This window comes from Micropterus dolomieu, linkage group LG01, assembly GCF_021292245.1.
Source record: "Micropterus dolomieu isolate WLL.071019.BEF.003 ecotype Adirondacks linkage group LG01, ASM2129224v1, whole genome shotgun sequence".
Classification (NCBI taxonomy): domain Eukaryota; kingdom Metazoa; phylum Chordata; class Actinopteri; order Centrarchiformes; family Centrarchidae; genus Micropterus; species Micropterus dolomieu.
Genome location: NC_060150.1, coordinates 4094126 through 4109068, shown reverse-complemented (window position 1 = coordinate 4109068; position 14943 = coordinate 4094126). Strand labels below are relative to the sequence as shown.

The following is a 14943-nucleotide window of genomic DNA, read 5'->3' as shown; positions in this document are numbered from 1 at the left end:
TGCTTGTGGCTATGGAGCTCTCGGATCAGTACTGCACCTTAAGCAGAGTTAGACATCAATAAATACAATCTCTCTCTCTCTCTCTCTCTCTCCAGAGGATTAAATGGAGGCTGATCCCCACATGACCAGGAACTTAAACCCCATTGCCACGCAGGGACAAGCACCACTTGAGTTGAAGTTCACACAGAAATACCCATACACACACACACATACACACACATGCATTATCATTACATACAGAACACTTAGTTACACTAGACAGACACAGATGCTCATGAAGTTGAAGTTCAGCCTCACATACCCTTCAAAGTTTTGCATACAGCACTGACGTTTTCTCTTCTATTTCCACACTTGAAAGTAATTGTGTAAGCTTGTATAATAAGAAGGCCACATTGGTTGACACAATATGGCACTGTGCTATTGCTCACTAACTAGCACTAGCCATAACAGAACATGACAGATAATAGATACCTAAACATAAACATTCTGCAAGCTCCTAAGTTAAATCTGACCAATGTATCATGATCAGTAACACATACTATCATTTATTTGTTGCTTATATTTATATATTATATTTGCTTATTTTTATATGTTTAATAGGAGATGTAAATGAGAGTCATTTACATTTATACTGTAATAGTTATGATTTAATTAAGTAAAATATTTCTCTATCTATATGCACATATTACATTTATGGGATCATTCACATTTACTTATTTGGCAGACACTTTTATCTAATATATATAAGCGACTAACATTTGAGGATCACAGAACATTTTGAATAAGGTGGATGAAAATCAGATTTATATTCCTTTAATTGGCTTTTCTTCTAATATGAGAGCTGCAATTGGAATAATGTCCATATTGCATGTTTCAAGTTAACTATTTGTAATAATAATTTAAATATTAAAAATGGTAAATATTGTTAATGTTTTCCAAAAGACTGGAAACACCACCAAAAACAAAGTACTGCATGCTTGCTGAAAATTGCATGCACCTCGTGGGAGGTAACGCTCATATATGCTGAGAAAAGGGGTGGATGCAAATCTTGGCAGGTAGCTTATGACATCTGTTCTGTATGGAAGCCCATTTCTGCCACTGTGATGAAAAAGAAATTCTATAAGTCATTTTAAGGAGAAAAGTTCAAGTTTGTTGACTTAAGATACTAAGACTACTGAGTAGTGTTGTAGTCAAGACCACCCAAACCGAGACCAAGTCAAGGCCAATACCAGAGTTTATCGAGACTGAGACAAGACCAAGACCTTTAGGGGCTTAGACCAAGTCAAGAACAAGACCGAGGGAGGGCGAGACCGAGTCAAGACCAAGACCAGTTCCCCACATTACATGACACACAATAAAATGTGGAACGAGATAGGTACTTCTCAAACTGATCTGAAAGATCCCCATTCCCATTAAAACACCCACATACAAACATTAAGAGCTGAAATCAACGTAAGCATTTTTACACTCTCTTCTATGTTTACCATCCACTTAACACTAGGCAATATGGCCAAAAATGTTTTCACAATAAAAAATGTCATATCATTCGATATCGATAATTAACATGATAAATGTCAGATCATTATTTCTTTCAAATTTAATGGTGGTTTTAGACTATTCTTTATGGTCAGAACAAACACTTGATACCAAACAGTGGATCACTTCACAAATATGAGGTGGATGAACTATTGTGATAAAATGTCTTTTCAACAAAAATGCAAGAATTAAATTGCTCAACAAAATAGATATCTTAATAGAAAAATTAAGTGCTCTTCATTTGTGATTCAAATCAAACATTTATTAAACAGTTGGAGTGCGTGTGAAGGGGGGCAGGCAGGCGTGACAACACATTTTTAATTAGAGTCATTGGTTGCATTTGAAGCAATAAGTTTTACATCCAATTTTCAATTCAATTCAATTTTATTTATATAGCGCCAAATCACAACAACAGTTATCTCTGAGCGCTTTTAATAAAAGAACAGGTCTAGACCGTACTCTGTGATGATATTTACAGAAACCCAACAGTTCCCAATCAAAGTAAGGATGTTAAAAAATAAATAAGACAATGCAAAAGCAATTTATAGATAGATAGATATTATAAGTTATGGTCTCGACTGGTCTTGAAATAAAGTCCCGAGTCCTCTATGTTCGAGACCAAGTACAAATGCTGAGACTGAGACCGTCAAAAAGTGGTCTTAAGACCGGTCGCGAGACCAAGACTGGTCTTGAGTACTACAACACTACTACTAAGTGAATATTTTGAGATACTATGTAAATATTTTCATAAAGTTTCTAATGATTTAGAGAAATTAAGTCATTGTTTTGATATGTTACGTCATTTTTTTAATACAGTTTCACAGTAGATACTAAGTCGTTGCTTTGACATACTAAGTAAAAAAAAATGTTCATACTAAGTCAATATTTTGAGACACTAAGTCATTGTTTTGATATAGTCTCTCATTATTTTAAGACACTAAGGCGTTATTTTGAGAACGTTTCTCATTATATTTAGATACTAAGCCATTGTTTATAGATAAGTTATTATTTTGAGAAAGTTTCGTATTGTAATGACTTACAGGATTTTTTTGAATCACAGTGGCAGAAATGGGCTTCCATAGATTGTGCCGAATAATGCAGACACTTTACTGTGCACATTGATCTAATGCGGAACTACCACCAAAGATTTTTGCTCAATCTCAAAGAATGCTACTTCTACTAAGTGTAATAAAATGTCAATGACTTTAAACGTTCATAAAATATAAACGTGGTATAATTTATCACCATCTATGAACCCCGCACATAACATTATACCGTTTTTAATCTGTACATGGTGGTCCAGAAAACCGGAAGCGCATATCTGCTGCTCTCCAGTTTACGTCATCTCCTTTATCCTCTGCGCCATGCAAACAAATGTAGCCGAGAGGTTGATGTATAGCTAATATTTGGGAATATCGTGCTGTTTTGGTTTAAGACAGTACCGACTGCCAAATGCCCACCTTCACTCACAATTAACCGAGAGGAGATAATAACGGAATATCGTGTGTTTTGCCTGTTTGGCAGCATCATTTCAGAGCCCCGGTTAGCAGTACTTGCTAGCCAGCTTAGTGCAGCTTGTAACGTTAAGCTAATACACTCGATCAGCTTAGTATCTTTAACTTCTGTCGGCTGTTTGGAGGAAAACCTCGCTGTTCAACAACACATTGTCATGAAATAACGTCCTCGGCTTTATCGGTACGTATGGGAGTGAATAAATCCTTGTGAACCCTCTAATGTTACGTTAATTAAACCTGTAACAGCTAACGTTAGTAACGGTTGGTAACGTTAACTTATGCGTTAGAAAGTATTTTATCAAGTCTATGATTCATGTGTATGGATGTCTGCTTTGCTAAAATGGGTTTCTTCCTGTGTTCCCAGAAGACAGACTAGAAAACGTCGAGATGCAACAGGCAGAAAATGGCAGTGAAGAGGAGGCTACGGTTGATGTCCAGTTTACCGATTTGCCGAACGCCCTGATCGCCTGCAAAGTACCGGAGGATTTGTTTAATGACGGCAGTGTGAAGGTAAGGACAACAAGCTGTGCAGCAGTGCTCATGTCTGCGAGGTGGGCCCTTTACACACGTTGGCATTTTAGTCAGGGGCCTACCTTTTGGTCTGTTGGATGTATGCTGACATTGTAAATGTGTTAAATATAAAAAATAATGTCCTGTAATGTGGCTGGGGAAAAAAAATGAGCAAGAAACGCTGAATCACTTGATTTTTGAATGGAGTTTGGTTCTAAACTGTGTAGAAACAAGTCACACATTTCACCACTAGATGGAGTTACTTAGATACTAAGATGGTTGTGACTGTTTGTTTTGTTTTTAATTGAAAACATGACATCTAAACAAAAGAAGGCAAGAAATCTGTGATGGTTCTCAGTCATCCAGGTCAGAGTTATCCATAGGAAGTTAAAATCAAGTTCAACTGGACTTGGTTGAAGATACTCTTAGATACAGTCTACTTCTTCAGTTCTGACTGACTGGTAGGGGAAAAAGCAGGCCAAAATTGAAAGTTTACTTTTGACCTCAGATGAGTATGCCAAAAATAGTCGTTAAGACTTGACCCCAAGAAGCTCCGACGACCATAACGACAGTTGTTACAACATCCAGGAGCATTAACGAATCGGTCAGTCAAACGGAAGAAGTCTCTGGGATGAGGGACGAAATCTCTGAGTATTTTCAACCAAGTCCAGTTAATTCTAACCTTTGTTGGAAAAAAGAGACGCCTTTACAAGTTTTATACATAACAACATCCTCTGCCTCAGGTTTAGCAAAAATAACACAAATCCAAATGACAAAACAAGTATTACAAATATTAAAACAAATAAATAAGTAGGCAAATAAGTAAATAAGCGGGGTCAATAGATCATCTCAAATTAACTTAAATTTGTCTACTAACGAAACCAAATTAGAAGTTTTATCTTTAACAAGTTTCAGTGACTTATTCAAGAGTTTAGGTCTAGTCTTAAAGTATTTACAAGGGCTGGGCGAAATGGCCAAAAATGTTGTTATAAAACATTTCACATCATTTGATATTGATAGTTAATACGATAAATGTCAAATTATTTCTTTCAAATTAAAGGCAGATTTTTGCTCCTCAGTGAAAGTTGAAGAAACCAACTGGTTAACGGTGGTTTTAAACTTTTCTTCAAGGTCAGAACAAACACTTGATGCAGTGGATCACTTCACAAATCTGAGGTGGAACATTCAAAACAATTGATAAAATCTTTTTACATGATTACATTACACAAAATCTGTTTTCAGTCAACAAAATAAATATCTTAATAGAAAAATTAAGTGCTAATTCTTTCACGATTCAAGTGAATTAACTAAAAACATTTGTTATACTGTTATTACGTTTGTAAACTTCCCAAATAGCACCACAATGTCGAGAACATCAATAAACAAACCGAACATGACTGTCTTCACTGTCATGGATGACGACACCATCTCCTTGGATTGCAGCCAAATCCGCACATCACACCACCAAGACCGCACTAAATCTGTTGTGACTAAGTTGACGACAAACACACTCATACCCCGGTTCCTCAGTCATTCTGAGTTACTTAATAGCTAAACTCTCATCAGTTTAATTTTATCCTAGTGGATAAGGCACAAGAATGACATCAGCCACAGAGATGCATCATGGGTAAGTTTCCAGAAATATTCATGTACTAGGTGTAAGGTACATGTATGGATCTCTTTCAGGGTTTTACTTTTATTCCTGTGAGGAGGGGGGGGCGATTAATGTTAGCAGAAGCAGGATGAAGAAAGATTTCTTAGTCTTGATGACCAGGGAGTCATGCTGTAGATTTTGTTATGAAAAACAATGGGTATTTGAAGCCTTTGTTAAATTTATTTCAGCATCTTTTAGGCATGAATTTCACTACTGTAGCCAGGATGATGTTGACAATAAGGAACGCATACTTTCTAATTTTCTTACTTAGTCAGATTCCTGCTCCTGGTTATTTATACATTGATTAGATCCTTCCCGCTTTCATTCAAAACAAAGCATACAAAGGGCACATTACTGTCAACACTGCAATTCAGTCCCTGATTGCAATTTAAGTGCAAGATATGACTCACTGGAATGGGACAATAGAGCTATACAACACAGCTACAGCAAGCCTTTATAGATGCAGATATAGTTATCCCATGACTGCGCCGGTGTTTACAGTAATCACTAGACATTTTAAATGTACCACCACTTTGTTACTGTGTTTTACAGACTTGGTAAAATTCTAAAAACGTGTCAGCAGGAGGATTGCAATCTCCTCTTTGCCGGTTCACAGCAGAAGCCACAGCAGCAGACGTCTCCTCATTAGTTGTGATTTTGCCGGGGACACTGTTGACCAGTTGGGCTATTCAGACAGGAGGCACGGCTGGCGATGGAGTCGGCGTCTGTTCTTTTTCCCTGTGTGCCGCGATCGTAATCTGGCAAGAAAACACAGTGATTATCTTTTATAAACGCTGTAAATTGACACATTTATCTTCTCTGTGGTCTGGCCCCAAGCTATGTGGCGGAAATGTTGACTCCCATATGAGCCAGTTTGCACCTTAAAGTATCAGATCCTCAGGTGGGGGCCCTCCTGGCTGTTGTTCTGCCATCAGGGCCCCGTGGCTTTGGATAAACCTGCCTGAAAAGTTAAGGCTTGCAAGTTTACTGACTTGTTTTAAATGACTTCTTAAAAGCCCTTTCTAGAGACTTGTCATTTATAAAATTAGTTTTTACTTTATTGACATGGTTTTTTTTTAATTGTTGTTTTTATCTCTACAATTGTTAATTGTTACCATGCCTTGCTGTTTTGCTTTCAGTCAAAGCACTTTGTAAACGCGTTACATATCTGCATATTACAGCCTGAGACCATTGCAGCTAAATGTCAGTAACCCAAATCGCTTGCATATTTGCTGTCTTGAAAACACACCGTTCCTCCTGCGAATGAATGACTTGAATCACAGTGAGTGCTTTTCACAGACAGGTCTGTTGTCGGATTGTTTGTGTGAAGCGGAACAAGGAGGGGCTTTGCGAATCACTGAAATAAGATTTTACCCATTTTAAAACGTAAAAAATGGTTAAGTGGCGGGCCTACACAAATAAGTTGTTGTATAGGGGGGGGAAAAAACTGATGTTATGATAAAGATCAGCTCAACATGTGATTAGACCAGAGCAGGGGAGCACATTCGCTTGTTGACCGGTGCAGAGAAGTAGACTTATAGACTGAACTGCCAGGCTTCTGCTCAGGCCAGAATTGGCTCTTCGCCTCCTGTGTGTCCCCAACATTAGTCTTGTTCAGCACTAATTGCACTCTCTTGCGGGAAAGGCTTCAGATTTCATTAAGTTTTAAGCCTCAATAACTTTGTTAATTTAGTTGTCGCTTTATAAAATAAAATGGAAGAGTAGCGAGGAGGGTTTAAAATCCTGGGTTTGAATCCTCTCATCGGCAAAATGGGTGGAGGAAAATATACTACTTGGGTGTTAAGTTGGTCTGTGTGTGTCTGTATGTTTAAAATATAATGGAAAACTGGTAACACTTTACTTTAAAGTCCCCCATATCAGCCAAGATGGTTCAGAACAAACTGTCATGTAGTTGTAAACAGAGATGTGTTTATTAATATTTTGTCAGCAGCTGAAGCCGTAAGACAGAAGAAAACGGGGAGAAGATGAGCAGCGTTTGTTTGGGTTTGTCTAGCTGGCAATGTAGTTATATCAGGAGCCTTTTGTTGAAACATGATCAACATTTCGTAAAGCTGACGCGCTCGCCAGTGTCACTTTCCGGGAACCAACCAATCACAGCCTGGATGGTGCGAGACATTAAAAAAATGCTGAAGTGCTAGCGAACTATGGAAATGTTGAACTTATTGTTCTCCATGAAGAACAACGGTTTAATGAATGAAAACAACTAATATATTAAATTGTTGTGAATTTAGTAATATTATATAATTAATATATTAATACTATACTAACAGTATACTCTTAAATTCACATAAAACTTTTTATTTAATGTTTTAATATTGTACTAATACACTCATTTGTACTAGTTCCTCCCCCAGGTTGTGAATGGAGTCCAGTATGTGCTGCTTTTAGCCGCCGCCTCCTCCTCCTGAGAGCAACACGCTCCCCTTGTTCTGTTTTCCTGAAGTTGTTGTTCTAAATATTGTTTGTTGTTTACATAAAGTGTGGCGTGGGTTGTGTGGGTGCTGCTGGCGTGTGGCGACATTCTACATGCTGTGCAACAATCACAGCATAGTTCTCCGTCTTTAAAAACAGCTGCTCCCAACAGATCAATGTTTTAAAAATATGTTTTAATGTTTTGAAAAGCTTTGTCATTATTTTAAGGCACGTGCCAAGTGTCCAGATACCAGGGTCATCACTTTCGTAGTCCGTTACTGGTTTTCATCTATTAATTGCACAGGAGAGGGAGCACTCCCTTTAAACAAACTCTGCGTTACCATTTTTATATTTTTCACTGTACACCTTGGGGAAAATGGTAAGCGCTCTGTACACAAGGGTAATTTACACACAGGGCTGTGACATGAGCTAGCGTTTGGTGCCGTGCTACAGGGCTCTGCTGACGTTGATGGAAAAGGAAAAACAACAGAAGGGCATGAAAAAATGACTTGTGGTGTTGTTTTTTCCCTCCTTCCCTTTCTTCCGTGATCCTGCTGCTTTTCCACCGGGCATCTGCAAGGATTTCATGGTCAGCTGATATCTCGTCTGGCAGAAAATTCCACTGAGGGTGTGTGAATGTTTGATAAATTCTCAGAAGACTCGGTTGCTTTGATTTTGTTAAGAACTGAGGGTACTTCAGTGGACAGAGCTTCTGTAACGTAAAACTGAGGGTATCATTTACACACAGTGTCTGCCCCAGAAAATACAGTAAGAGGCTCATTGTTTCATCAGGACCTATAGGATAGGTTTATTCATGCATTTAGTAATCTGTATTAAGGGCTGTGCTGGTATCACATTTTCATTCTACCATTATGATGAACAAAATATTACTGTAAGTGCTATTATCCCAATGCTCTTAAAGCTTTCCTGATAAACTAGACTACTGTATAAGACCTAACAAACACTGAGCACTTGATGCCGGTTTGTAATTCAAAAGCATTTACATAAAACGCAATGAAAACCAGCAGAAACAAAAGCAGCTCGGCTGTTTTAAAGTTGACTGGGAAACACATTGAATACAGAAGGGTTTTAATTGTTGGGATCGGGTAGTGTTGGTGGCCAGAGAGGCCAGTTTATCATCTGGCAGGTAAATCAGCCAGATCATCAGTGGCCTGACATTATTGCAGATTTATTTGTATCAGCGCGTCGAAGAGCTGAGAAGCAACAAGAAATCTCAGTGCAGAAATGATCATTTAGGTCATCATAAACATTTTTGTTGTGTTTTAGAGCTGAGTTGATTAATCTAGTAGTCGATTCACAGAGAATTAAATCATTAACTCTTCTGATAATTGAATCGTTTTCCTACAAAATAAAAGCTGAACGATCTATACAGCTTCTCAACTGTGAAGCTTTTCTACGTATCTGTGTTTTATATCTCTCTGAACTGATTGTGACATTTGAAGTTGTCACCTTGACTTTAGGCAAAAAAAATGGCATTTTTATAGCATATAACCGGTAAAGCAGCCCATCTTCACCAGAAAAACAGCCGTATAGGTTGAAAATTACAGTTTATTACAACCCATATATACATGGGTCGTAATAAACGTTCGCATAAAGGGGCGTGTTCGGCTGAGTTTTTTCGCAAAGGCGCATGCTCTGTATTTCTCCAGAAGAATGCACGCTGGTAGTGTCAGAAAATTATGAATGTAAAGACAAGTTAACGGCTAAATATGATATCGTGGCAAACGACAAAGCCAGGGAGGCTCGTTGGCATCGCATGGAGTAAATTTGTAGCCTACTTATCTGCACAGTGTTCTGATTGTAGATCAAATCTCTATTATGTATTTTATGGACTCTTCTTTTATGTGTAATATGATTAAGATGTAAAGGTACAGGAGGTAAGGTAGGAGGTTTTTTTCACGGTTATTACCCCTAACCCTGGCTCCCTATTTTCTAATATCTAAATATGTGAAAACACAGGAGAATTCAATTATAGCTTACAGATGGGCTCCATCTAAGAAACTAACTATCCCGTTAATTAATTAAGATTCATCACAGAGGCTGCAGGGCTCGCTGTCTGTGATGCTGTTGTGTTCAGAACTTCATTGCAGCCGCAGTGGAACAAATCGGGATGAAATCTAAACATATTTAATCAAGTGGTGTGTATTAATATCCAACTTCTCACCATTAACGCTGAGTACAGATGTGGTGTGTAGTCCACATGCAGGGTAACCTCGAGTTAACCACGAACAAAACCTGCTCAGAGCAGTTTAGAGATTGCCATGGCAACAGACCTCGGTTAACACCTATCCACCTTTTGTAGTACGGGTTAACCGGGAAGTTACACCCAATGTCACAAAGTTACTCCTGAAATTACCTGGATATGCCAGTTACCCCGTAGTACAGGCCAATCATCTTGGGCTTTGGGAAACACTGGTCGCCTTTTTTTCACCATTTTATAGACCGAACAATTAATGGATTAATGGATGGGTAAAACCCCAGGGCAGTCCCTTGTAAAACAAAGTAAATGTTGAGTTACTACTTTAACCCAAACCACAATCTTTTTCCTAAAACTTACCAAATGGTTTTTGTTGCCTAAACCTAACCCCACTACGAACCTTTTTTTACGTTTTCCACATGTTAAACGTCACATCAAATGACTTATGTAACATACTGAAGGTCAGGGAAGCAGGAAACGCTCATGTCGTTTTGGAAAAAGGTGTTCTATGTTGTTTTGGGACACTTGACAATCGACCTATTTTGTTGTTTAGGTATGAGGACATTTCTTCAGACAGGTCACTTTACAGGAATGAAGCAGAATATATTTTCCAGTGTGTTGTGTTAAACTGACCTCAGCCCGACTGGAGCACTAAACTGCATTAATAAACCAGCATGGAAGAACAGATTTGGGTCAGGCAAAACTCTGATGTAGGTCTGGAAAGACTCATGAGCTTCTCCAGCAGGACACACCCAGTGGTAGCTGCAGATGAGATCAGGTTTAAGGTAAAGACAAATGCAAATCTTGGTCCCATTGTTATTCCAATGCAAAAATAATTCAGATTGTAAATGTGTGATCACAGTTTCCAGCACAGTGATTAGCAATACTTGTTGTAGAGGATTAGCAGGTTAGAAATGAACCCGCATCTGACAAACAAGTTTTAGGTCAAATGGAAAATCTGAGCACTTTTGTTTTGTTCGACATCCAGTGATTCATGCACCGAGTAGCTCCCTGGAAGAATGAGAGGTTTACTGTTGTTATTCTGAAATTGTCCCTAAGTTCAGTGGTAGGCGGACAGAGCTGGAAAAGGGACAGATGTGTCATCGTGCTCCAGGCCCTCTTTTCCTGTTCAGATGTGGAATTATATTAAAGCTTTGAGGAAACTGCCTGTCATTGGAATCTGGCTTCCGTCTGTCTGAAAGTGGATTTTGTGGCAGAACGGATCACAGAGTTGTTCAGAACCGGGGTTTAAAAATAAGGATGTGTCACTGGAATTTTACTTGAAGGATGTGGAATCCACCTAAAAGTACAAGTCTGTCTCTGTGTTTAAAGAAACTGAAACGGATGGTGCTGCCGGGGCCACACTTGATGATGATTTGGTTTCATTCAGTCATTTGCTGATGGTGTGGGAAACTGTTAGAGCCCCTCAACATATCAGCTGGTAAAGATGAAATCTTCACTTATCACAAGTGTTGGGCAAGTTACTCAGGAATAGTAATAAATTACTTTTTACTTATTACTCCTTATAAAGAGAACTACAAAACAATAATTAGCCCAAGTCAACAACCAGCCAAACAGAACACACTGCAGCCTCTCAAACCAGGTGACGCTATACAGAGGAGGCTGTGCTTTAATAAATTAGATGTAGAATTGTTTGCGGTTGAAAGCTTTCTGCTGGTCATACAAAGTTTACAACGGACTAAAAGGCTTTTAGCATTTTTGACTGTGACACAATAATGGCAGTACTTTCAGATGTCCATTCTTCCTTTTAGCTTTTTGGCTTGCAGCCGACGTGAAAAACATAAGGTCTGACTCCTCGACTTGAACTGCCGCTGACCTGCCGTGTAATCAATTGTGCATACATGTAAATCTAAATGCTCCTTTCTAGTCTTTTCGACCACTCAAAGCGCTTTTACACTACATCTGCATTCACCATTCACACTATTTCATTCACTGGCGGAACAGCCACCAGGGGCAATTCGGGGTTCAGTATCTTGCCCAAGGACACTTCGACATGCAGCCTGGAGGAGCCGGGGATTGAACCACCGACCTTCCAGGCAACCCGCTCTAACTCCTCAGCCACAGCCGCCCCTCAAGGACAACAAAACAAATCACATTCTGGTAACACAATAAAGTGGCGTCACTTGGATTAGCAACTGTTATATTGCTGTTTTGGAAGTAGCAACCCCTACACTACTAGTTACTGGGAAAAGTAATAATATTACATTAACAAGTTACTGCCGAACACAGGTTATAACAAATATCAGTGTTGTCAGATACAGGGCTACTAAGGAATTTCTTCAAATTTGGCAGAAAGGTCCACTTGGACTTCAGGATGAACTGATTTAGAATTTTGTGGTCAAAGTTCAAGGTCACTGTGACCTCAAAATGACCTTGACAAGCACGTTTTTTTTTGGCCCTAACTCAAGAACTGGTCCAGTTATTATGATTTCCTGGTATTGGTATGCGCTTTCTGTGCTCTTCTTCTTCTATCCCCTTACAGTTATCTTCTATTGATTGCACTTTTTTTGTTAACTCTTTCTTCTTTCCCTAGGTATTTACCCCATTGATGCAACATGCGCTGTTAGCTCTGACTAGTATTTGTTGCTGCTCTTACTAGAATGAATTGTCAGTTTGTTGATGCTTGTATGTTGTTTGTAAAATGTAAGTTGCTTTGGATAAAAGCGCCTGCCAAATGAGTAAATGTAATATAATGGCCTCAGATAGCCAGTATGGGTAATCCTCCATCCAGTACACTAGCTGTGTTCCCAATAATCAGCCTTCAAAGATCAGTTGTTAGTTGAACTGTGTAACTTTCACCTCAACATTGGAAAGAAGAGCATGAGGCAATAAAAATGTAGCAGCTGGCTAGTAACATAGTGCCGTGTCCAGTATGTATCAGGCAGTCAGGATTTGTTCTTGTGTGTGTTGTGTGCACACCTGTCTGTCTGTGTGTGTTGCCTGTCTATCAGTCTAGTGAGGGAATGGAAAAAATGGGAAGATGAAACAAAAACATAGGCATGGAAAAAATGCAAGGCTGAGCGTGCACACTCACTCTCTCACACACAGTGGCCACAGCAGGGTGAGGTCTGGAGATGATTAGCACCTACACACATACTCACACGGTAATGTTTAACATCAACAAATAACACTTACATGACAGCATCGGCTTCACCGTCGGGAGGCTCACCGACATTACACCACTTTATTTTCCCCACACATTTTCCATCCAGTAAACGCGCGCACACACACACACACACACACGGGGCAGTGCTTTTAGTCATGTCACCATGCATTAACACCTGCATGCAGTGAGCCGCAGAAGTCGTGTACAGTATGTTGACATGTTGGTCTAATAGTTTATGATGTCCAGCCAGATGTCTCTGCTAGTCTGCAACGGGAACAGACTCATTGTCCACAGGGATGTAGCAGCAAGCGAGTGACTTCCTGCAGGTGTAAATTTGAGTGTACCTGTGTTTTAGCATGGATTCATACATAAGGGGTTGCGTTGGTGAGGGTGTGGTTCTACTTCTCAGTTGTTGTTGTTTTGGACCCCAAAACTCATGATATCTTGTAGTGGGCAAACAATTTACAGGCACATATCAAATCAAGTTTAATATTTACTTTCTGTCGCTGTTTATTGCTGGTAATGTAGGTTACAGATTACAAATTACCCTATTTAAAATGTAGTAGTATGTAGAATGGTGATTGTTTAAACATGGTTTTTTTGTATTTAATGGATAGAAGCAAAACAGCAGAAGAAAGTTAAATGCCCACTAAGGTCTGCTGAGTGAGGGAGGATCAGATGGGGGTGAGATAGCGGCGGCAAGTCTGTCCGTCTGTGTGTGAGACAGAGAAGAAAGAGAGCTCCGTTTATTTATTCTCATAGCTAGGCTAACTGAGTGATTATTACCAAATCTTTGTTTTTAATTTTTGTTATAGCCCGGCTAGCAGACCCGAGTGCAGGACTAAGAAAGGGAGAAATATTTATTGCGGGGTTAAAAGGATCGTAGGCCTATATTGAGCAGGTGAAGAGCAGGGGGAACCATAGCAGAGAGTCTGATCCGAGCAGGTCCAGAGCAGAATCCGGGAATAGTTTAGCCGGGCGGGGGTCCAGGCGGAGAGCGCACGGGATGAGCGGTGTTTCCGGTAGCGGAACTAAATCTAACGCGAAGTGCAAAATTCACTTTTAATTTTAATATAGCGACAAAATGCTCTTCTTCTACCATCGGCCTAATATAATTAGGCTTATTTAAATGCATTCACTGTGTTGCTGTTTGTTTCCAGGCCACAGTTTGATACTGATTCCTTTTAAAATGTAGGAAATTTGACTGTTTTGATCTGTAATGAAATCAAGCAATTGTAAAATCAATAAACACCTTAACTTCCATACTAGTGCTGTCATCACTCAGTTTAAAGTGCTCCCACACAGCTGAGAACTTCATTTTGTTTTCCCTTTGATGTGAACTGGAGTGTTAGCTCACAGCTGTCGGCGTAGGTCAGGCGCGTGGAAAAAAACCCCCTCAATTATCGAATCTCATAATTGAAAATCGAATGTGTGACCCAACGGTCGAATATTCGGGTCCAGCCCTACTTATTACTAATTTCTAATGAATGTTTTCTACTTTTAACTGTTTTCAAGACAGCTTGAGAGGCAGTTTAACTGGCAGACGGGCGGCGCTGCAAACATGACAATCAAAAGCATCAGAACAGCATCAAACTTAACTAAACGACTGTGGCTAGAAATGACAAAGGAAGACATTGTGCACAGGAAAAACATGCAGAGCAATGAAATAAATAGTATTCAACACATAGCCGAGCTTTTTACAGAAAATATTCAAATGTAACTTAAATGTAATCATTAAAATTTCCATAAATAACTGTAATTTAAAGATTCAGTGTGTAAGTTCTAGTGACATCTAGCGGTGAGGGTTGCAAATTGCACCCGCCCTCCCCTATCCAAGTGAACAGTATAGCTATGGTGCCTGAGACAGGACAAAGATATGAGATAAAAGAGAAGAAATTGAGCTTCTTTTAGATATATTAAGAAATTATATAAATTATGTAAAACCATATGT

At 39.1% G+C, this 14943-nt stretch overlaps 1 protein-coding gene across 2 annotated transcripts in view; it reads left to right on the top strand.

Moving 5' to 3' along the window:
• The first annotated feature begins 2864 nt into the window (after nucleotides 1-2864).
• The window catches only part of rcan1b (regulator of calcineurin 1b), a 22533-nt gene continuing 10454 nt past the window's right edge, over nucleotides 2865-14943 (top strand). Inside the window, exons 1-2 of one of the 2 annotated variants that reach the window (XM_046053639.1) lie at nucleotides 2865-3231; nucleotides 3418-3560. In XM_046053639.1, coding sequence (XP_045909595.1) covers nucleotides 3438-3560 — 123 coding nt within the window. In that variant the 5' untranslated portion in view covers nucleotides 2865-3231; nucleotides 3418-3437. Of the gene's footprint in view, nucleotides 3232-3414; nucleotides 3561-14943 lie in introns of both variants that reach the window. The other variant, XM_046053628.1, reaches the window with a different exon arrangement.